Raw genomic sequence first — 8,610 nt, 5'->3', positions numbered from 1 at the left:
TTTCTAAATCAAGTCGAAAAATACCATCTAAGCATACTGAAAGCTCAAAATAAGGAACGTATCGTTAACTATACCCAAGGTCCAACATTAAGTCACATAGTTCTTAAAGTTTTCCCCCACAATGAATCTCCAAGAGGGCAAAACCACCACGCACCCCAATGCTTCCAAGGCTCGATCCTTTGGAGGGGTAGCTTGAGGAGAAATAGGAGAGCTCACCTTTCTCCCTATAAATGGTAGGGAAGAGGGTGGGAGCGAGAAGGGAAGAGAAGCAAGACAGTAGGGGCGATGAAGAGAAAGAAAAAGTTAGGAATTTATTTAGGGATGTTTTTATAGAATGGGGAGTGTGGCAATTACAACTAATCATCTCAAGTTACTAAGTTTAGCTCACAATCCCACAAACCCTTAGGTATCATTTGGTTCGAGATAAGCAAAAAGTGGTTATTCCAGAGATAGATATAAATTGAGGTATAAGCGGGGATTAAATCAATTTTGCATTTTGGTGAAAATTGGATTATTTCTGGGAATAAAAAAATTAACGTTTGGTTAGATAAGATGGAATAATAATTAAAGTGGGTAGTTATAAATAAAAAATAATGATATTACGCTTCTCATTATATTTGAATTTGAAATTTGAAATTTTATATATATATTTTTTTTAAAATTTAAATTTTTTTACTTTTAAATTATAAAATTTTAAATTAAAATTTAAAATTTAAAATCTCAAATTTTAAATTCAAAATTTTAAATTTAAATTTCAAACTTTAAATTTAAGATCAAATTTAAATTTGAAAAATATAAAATATCAAATTTTAAATTTCAAAAATTTAAAATATAAAATTTTAAATTTAAAATTATAAACTTTAAAAATAAGAATAGGGGTGGAAACAATTCATAAAAATAATTTATTATAATAAATTTATAAATTTGATAATAATAATTTTTAATAATTTATAAATTTTTTATTATTAATAATTAATAATTTTTAAAATTCTACTTAAACTAAATTTAATAATAAATATTTATATTATTTAATATAATTTATTATAAAATTTATTATAATATTTAATATTTAAATATAAATAATATGTATTAATATAGTACAATTAATAATTTTATAATAAAAATAATATATTATAATATATGACATATTATATTTATATAATTTAGTTTTAATTTAATTTATAATTTTAATAAAGTTTGAAATTAAACATTGGAATAGCACTATTCTATCAAAATGGTGGAATAGTAAATCCCTTGCTATTTTGGGATAGCCGAGAATAGCAAGGTTTGACCGGAATAAAATATCCCGGCAAAAAATTATTTTGTTTGGTGGAATAGCGGGGATAACTTTTGTTATCCCCGCTTAATATACAACTAGTGAAGGCCCGCGCTTCGCGGCGGGAAATATTTGTAATTTCTAAATAATTTTTAATAATAATTAAAAGATAACAATTTAGAATTTTAAATTGGAACATTCAAAATTTTAAAGATTATATTCTATATAGAAGTCCGCTGAATTCTAATTTTTCCTATGTAATTCAAAAACGAAAATCATACGAACTGCAAAAGTATCTAAACGTTCGAAAACATCTAACTCTAATTTACGAAGCGCAAGTAAGGATGGTAGCGATGGTGTAAAGGGAAAGCTGTAATGGAAAAATAGTAATTCGACAGGGATGAGAATTCAAGATTCATAATTCGGTATTTAAGATACGTACTATTTGAATCAAGCTATACAATTGAAAACATCAGACCTTTATAAGAGAAACGCAAAGCATTATAAGTTATCAACATAAAAAAACAACATATAGGTAAGATAAAAGCATTTTTTTTAATAGGAGGTAAGCCTAACTATATGTTTTCTATGTTTATAAAAGAAAATATAGCATCTGGAAATTCGAAAGTTAACTAAGTATCTACACTACAAGAATATTATATATTGGTGGCGAATAATGTCGCCACCATATATATAAAAAGTTGCCACCTTTTCAAAAGGTGGCGACTTTTAAAATCGCCACAAGCTGCCACTGAAAGTGTTGCCGCTAAATGAAATTGTGGCGACGCATGAAAAATCGCCATCTTTTTGAAAATAGTATGGCGACATTTTGTCGCCACCAAATATGACTTTTAGTGGCCATTGTTAGTTGCCACCTTATTAAAGGTAGGGTGGCGATATTTTGTCGCCACCAAATATAACTTTTAGTGGCAACTATTAGTCGCCACCTTATTAAAGATAGCGTGGCGACATTTTGTCGCCATTAAATATGACTTTTTAGTGGCCCTTCTTAGTCCGCCACCTTTTATGGAGATAAGGTGGCAATACATTTTCGCCACCAAATATTTACCTTAAGTGGCAACCATCACAGTCGCCACCTTAGTTAAGAATAAAAAGGCAACTTTTTATCGCCACCAACTATGCAATTGGCCACGAATAATAAAAAAATAATAAACTAAATATAAAAATATACAGCTTATATTTTATAAACAGAATATATACAAAATAACAAACAAAATATTAAAATAAATAAAATTATTCTTTTAACAACAATTTAAAAGGCTAATTGCATTCTGATCCACAAGAGCTTAAAAACAAAATAATAGCAAAATCAATTTAAAGGCAATAGAGTAATAATATTCGATATACAGTTCAACATCATTCCTAACTCTCTCAACTTTGAAAATAGAAAATACTTAAAAACGATAAAAAAAATGCTTCAGCTCCTATTTCAACAGCAATTCATTTCCTGCAACAAACAAAAGAAAGAAAAGTAAATTATATAAATTAAACAATAAAAGAAAGAACAACAATTCTTTTCACACTGTCAAAATGCGAGTTTCAGTGAGCCCACATTTCGATCAGAGAGAGCCTGCCCTGGGTCGTATTACCGGAAAGGAAAGTGGTTCGGAACCCTCTTCATAAGCCAAAAGTCTTAAGACTACTACTATTATTAGTATAGTAATTATAGTATAGTAATAAGTAAGAAATACAAGCTCATTAAAAGGTACATGTCTATATCTTGAATCTGCCAAAAGTCTCGAGTTTAAATCGTACCAACGTATCAAAGTGATATCTTATTGAACGAATCCTATACTTATATATAGGATTCCATTAAGCATTTCCAATAGAGCCATTGCGGCTTTCTTGAAACGGTCTCTCTCCTCCTCTAAGATGTTGTTTCTAACAGCCACGGACTCCTTGCATTTCTCGATCTCTTCCATTATCTCGCAAGAGCTTTGTTCGATCTCACTATTTATCAAATGTTTTGGAATCAACATTGTTCACACAATCAAATAGATTATTTATTTGTAAAAGTAAATAAGGTTAGCATTACAAAGCTCACCTGGTCATCTTAAGCATGTTGTGAATAGCTCCTTGTACCTGTTGAGACACATCTACTCGCCAATAACAGGATTAATTTAAAAAGCTGATACTAAAATGAAGAACAGAGATCAATTAATCACTCAAAATATTCACAGCATATACCAATATGAGCATGTATACTTAACTGACTATATTGTACACTTAATGGGTACATTGCTACAGAAGAGGTTCATTCAAACAAGAGTTGAAGAGTAAATCGGAGTGCATAATTTTGTTTCCAAACTCTGCAATTAAGTTTTTTATAATTCATTAATATTCAGAGTCCATTATGAGAGTTCTACCATTATTACACGAATTATGCCCTAAAATTCACGTTACTGTACGTTTGTTGTAGAACTACTCAACAATCAAAGCTTGTAAGCATGTAATATGGTGGAAACACATCAACACTAGCATTGATCTCTCATAACCAAAACTAGAACTCTCGAGAAGCTTTGTTTTTCATGTCAAATCACAAATCGGAGGAGTGAACGCATCTAATTTCACATTTGTTATGAAATTAATAAGAAAAAACTACTAGAATTCAACATCAATTCCTCTTTCGCAGAATTCGAATCAATAGGGATTGGCTTAGATATGTAATTCTGTGTACATATATCAAGGGAATCCATCCGATATCAAATGATGCAATGGGAAAAACGAGATTGATCGCACGAAGTCATTATAAGATTACCATTCACCGAGCGGACTTCAGAAGATATCAAATGCCCAATCTTTGAACAAGATCCTAACCCTCCAGCTTGGGAGAAGGTCCTCTGTAAGAATGATTGCATGGTTCTCGACGGCCTCTGTAATTAATGAACAAAATCATAAACAAGTTCGATCATAAACTAAGGCGGCAAATCCTATTCCAAAAAAGTGATTACTCAACAACAAACAAGAACTTTGCAACTGAAATGAACATGATATAGCAACTTTTCGGTCATCGATCCAGCTACTTGACAATATGTTAGCTAGAAAATATTAAATTCATCAGTCGTAAAATCAAAATAAGAATCACTGGAATCATATCAGATTACAGAGTCCAAATTTAAATTATTTAACAAGATAAAAATCAGAACCAACGATTCACGTCCAAACAACAACGCATATTAATTGAAATGAGCGACATAAACAGTGCGTTTCTCCTCTCAAGTTTCCGAGCCATTTCAAGCAGGCCTTTTGTGATTACTCGAGCTCAACCATCTCATTTGCTCACAAACATCACATTTACAACATTTAATAGTCTGATAAACTCACATTTAACAAACAACTCTACATACAAGTCGCAAATCACTGGTACATTTCATCGAGCAACATGTATGCACCAAAAAAAAAAAAAAAAACCTCTTCACTAAACTAATTACCAATCAATATTAAAACCTAGATATTTATAAAAAAAAAATTAACCAGCTCCCAAATCTACAATAACCCCAAAATGGGTAATCTTATATTTGACCCCCACTTGAGAGAGAGAGAGAGAGAGAGAGAGAGAGAGAGAGAGAGATCGTGATCACGATCGCGATCGTGATCGAAGAAGAGCACGATCTAAGAATCAAGGGTTTCGTGGGAGGGATTGTACCGTAAAGGAGAGCTGAGAGGAGGGATTCGCCTCGGGAAGCGGCTAGGGTTTCAGAGGGGGCGGGAGCCACGAGGATCGCCTTCGAGTGCTCCATCGCGAGAGCTCAAAGGGAAAAGAGAGAGAGAGAGAGAGAGAGAGAGAGAGAGAGGAGATCGCGGGAATGGGGGCGATGGCCTTCGAGTGCTCCATCGCGAGAGCTCAAAGGGGAGAGAGACAGAGAGAGAGAGAGAGACGGAGACAGAGAGAAGAGGAGATCGCGGGAACGGGGGCGATGGGATGTCCTTTTATAGGGCAGTGTCTTCGAGGAGGGAAAGAGCTTTAGTTTTGATTTCAAATCCAACTGTACGTATTCGAAACCCCAATCCAAGCGATCACTCTCTCTATGTTGGGGTCGAAGCCTAATAAACATAAAAAACAGAGAATTACATATATAAGCGATCACAAATCGGAGCTTGGTTTTGATCGTACTCTTTTTTTTATTTTTTTTGGGTCTGGGCTTTAGTTGGGATCAAGCATTTTCTTTTGGGTTGAGTTTTAATTTGAATCAAAAAATTTTGAATTAAGTTTTAGTTTAAATAAAAAATTTTAAGAAAGTAATGCTAAATCTGTAATAAAAATTTGTTGTAATTTTATAAGTTCACTATCATTTAATTTTAATTTTTAATTTTAATAAGTTAATTTTTAAAATTTAAAATTAAAAATTAATTTAATTAATAATTTGTAATTAATTAATTAATTTATTTATTTAAGTTAAATTTAATTAATTTTAAAAAAATAAATGAAAATAATTAATAGGTAAACACTAATTAATAAAGCTCTTGAATTTAAAAATTTAACTAAATTAACTAAAATAAAATAATCAAAAAAAGTTCAGAGGTGTAAATCAAAATAAAATTAAAATTCATAGAGCAATTTCAAAATGATCTGAAGTTGAAGGTGTCTCTGTACATTTTCACCCTCAATTTTTAACAACTACAGTTTTTTACCTTCACTATACATTATTTTGATATAACGCTTTAAATATTCTATTTTTATTGTAATTTTATTAATAATATGCGTCAATTTTTTTTATCATCACTATTGCTAACCAAATAGTGGTAAAAATTAGTCATTTAGTGGCGAAAGTAGTATTGCCACTTAAAGTTAATTAATTGGTGGCAAAATTTTTTTATCGCCACTTAAAGTTAATTAATTGGTGGCAAAATTTTTTTATCACCACTATCAATAACAAAATAATGACGATAAAATAATCATTTAGTGGCGAAAGTAATATTGCCATTTTAAGTCAATTAATTAGTGGCAATATTTTTTATCGCCATCATAAATAATAATTTAGTGGCGATAAAATAATTATTTAGTGGCGAAAGTAGTATCGCCACTTTAAGTTAGTTAATCGATGGCCATTCTTTTTATTGCCACCGTATATAACCAAATAGTGGCGATAAAATAATTATTTAGTGGCAAAAGTAGCATTGCCACTTTGGTTAACTAATCGGTGGCAATTTTTTTTTATCGCCACAAAAAGTAACTATATAGTGGCGATAAAATTTATCGCCACATTATTTTTGCCACCAATAATATGTTTTCTTGTAGTGCTACCAAGTCCTAAAAAGAAGAGAGATAAGCTTCTTAGAGAAAGGAAACGCTTGCAACAAATAATACACAATGATTCTGTTGATTAATATTTGTAAATTAACACATTTGCTTATTGCATTTGAATTATTATTAAAATATGAAGGTTTAACCAGCATAGGTATATTACAACATAACTATCTAATTTTTTTTTAGCATAACGTTGTAAAGGAAAGTATAGTTTTTTATAAATAAAGCATCAAGCACAGACGAACATTTTTTAATAAGTGTTTTATGCAAATACTTTCACTGTACACACAGTGAAGAATATACATCTATCTTTCTTATCTAAGAAAATCTCAGTTGTAAATTGAATGCCCAAATTTGTTCCTTCCAACTAACACTTGCTGCCAGAATAGAGGTAACACAGGCACACCACAATAAATTTGCGAAGATACTAGAATTATTTAGTGTTGAAAAGCAACTATTCAGCTAACATACAGCTAAATCTAACTTATAATTAACCAATCCGAGTTTTCTAAATACAACAGGAGCACAGATTTTACTAATCACAAATATGTCAAATATGTTCAATAATATAGTGGACCACACCATATCGGGATGAAGCCTAACAAATCTAATAGGTAAGCTACGTCCTAAGGCCAAACTCCAATGTGTTGCAGCACACATGCCATATGCTTGAACAAATTTTATATATTCATACTTAGTAAAATCCATGCGTCGGGTGTATCTAGAAAACAGAATTAGAAAACTATAACTTAAAATTATCTATATAGCAACTAAACTGTTGCTTTTCAAGACTAAATAATTCTATTATCTTTAAAATATCCTCCTAACATAATCGTGAAATCTTTTTCTTTATAGCAAATAGTTATGGAAAGCAATAGAAAAAAAGAGAATTCGATAAATACAAAAGCTTCCTTGAAGGGCTGAGCAACTGAAAGGCATAATTTGTATTATGTGAAAATCATAAGTATTTGCATTAAACAACTATAAAAAATATTTGTGTGTATTTGGTGACTAATTTAGAAAAAGGTATGTTAATATTGATAATACTGTGGTTAATTACTTGGCTAAACTTAAGGCATACATGTAATTAAAAAATTTATATTCCCAAACATTAAAAGAATACTTTATTAAATATCACCAATTAAACAATTAAATGGTTAATAAAAATTACACCTGTATAATATACTTTTTGTTAAAAATTTAGTTGTGCATTATTAGAATAAATTAACAAATTAACATTTAACAAATATAATAATTAGGCAGTTAATACCTAAATGCAAGTAAAGGAAAAATAGAGCAATTTCACCTGTGCAGTTTTTTTAATAAAATCAATTATATATTTGCATAATACTTGCAAGAACGTAGGAAGGGATAATTTTTATAGAAAAATATGCAGGAAAAGATAATTCTCATAGAACACCACAGTAAGGAGAATAACTTGTATTGACTATCATCGACGCTTTCAAATGAAGAAAATACTTCAGGGTTAGCTGCATATTATAATATTGAAGCTTCAATAGGTTACGCATATATAAAATGGCCAAATTTGCAAGCTTCGATAGAACTATGATTCAGCATTAATCTTATGTAGAGGTTGGTATTTAAGAGTCCGATAGCAAGTCATAAAATAAGGAATTTTACCACGTGAATAGGAAGGTGGACAATTCATTTATCATTGTTTTTGAATTTCTACAGCAGCAGTGAAATCTACACATATAAAATATTTTAAAAACTACATGAAAATAAATCTACCTCAAATCAGTACTTTCTCTATTCCATGTAGAAACCATCACTACTCAAAAAAGCTTAACTATGTACAACAAATCAGGGAGAAAGGCTCGGATAATATTGCAAAAGAAAGCTCCATTTTGCAAGATCCATACATTAAGAGGAAATTTTATAGGGAACTAAACTATAAATATGTTTTTTCTACCTAAATTGATTGGAACTATTTAAACATGAAGTAACTACCCAATTAAATACCAGCTGAAATTAAGTAAGCATAAATTCTAATATTAAGTGAAATTTGAGGTTCTTTTTTGTAGCAGGATACTCGCAAATTAAG

At 30.4% G+C, this 8,610-nt stretch overlaps 1 protein-coding gene across 2 annotated transcripts; it reads right to left on the bottom strand.

Annotated features, from left to right (window-relative positions):
• Positions 2,584 to 5,328, bottom strand: LOC109716129. 2 transcript variants are annotated; one of them, XR_002217850.1, is made up of 5 exons: positions 4,944 to 5,328; positions 4,056 to 4,170; positions 3,342 to 3,393; positions 2,850 to 3,247; positions 2,584 to 2,744 (listed from the first exon to the last, which is right to left on the bottom strand). XR_002217850.1 is itself a non-coding variant. In XM_020241444.1 (5 exons), exons 2-4 carry the CDS (start codon positions 4,153 to 4,155, stop codon positions 3,073 to 3,075), a joined length of 327 nt encoding a protein of 108 aa, XP_020097033.1. In that variant the 5' UTR covers positions 4,156 to 4,170; positions 4,944 to 5,328; the 3' UTR covers positions 2,584 to 2,744; positions 3,053 to 3,072. The 2 variants fall into 2 exon arrangements, 1 of the variants encoding a protein (XP_020097033.1); XM_020241444.1 differs by having other exon boundaries at positions 3,053 to 3,247.

The sequence above is a fragment of the Ananas comosus genome, linkage group 10 (assembly GCF_001540865.1).
Source record: "Ananas comosus cultivar F153 linkage group 10, ASM154086v1, whole genome shotgun sequence".
NCBI classification, from domain to species: Eukaryota; Viridiplantae; Streptophyta; class Magnoliopsida; order Poales; family Bromeliaceae; genus Ananas; species Ananas comosus.
This window is presented reverse-complemented; position numbering and strand designations above follow the sequence as displayed.

Coding starts and splice junctions, on each gene's coding strand:
- LOC109716129 (XM_020241444.1), bottom strand. CDS start 4,155: ATGCAATCATTCTTACAGAGGACCTTCTCCCAAGCTGGAGGGTTAGGA. Junction 3,394..4,055: donor TGAAGTCCGCTCGGTGAATG/GTAATCTTATAA, acceptor ATTGGCGAGTAG/ATGTGTCTCAACAGGTACAA. Junction 3,248..3,341: donor AACATGCTTAAGATGACCAG/GTGAGCTTTGTA, acceptor TTTGATAAATAG/TGAGATCGAACAAAGCTCTT.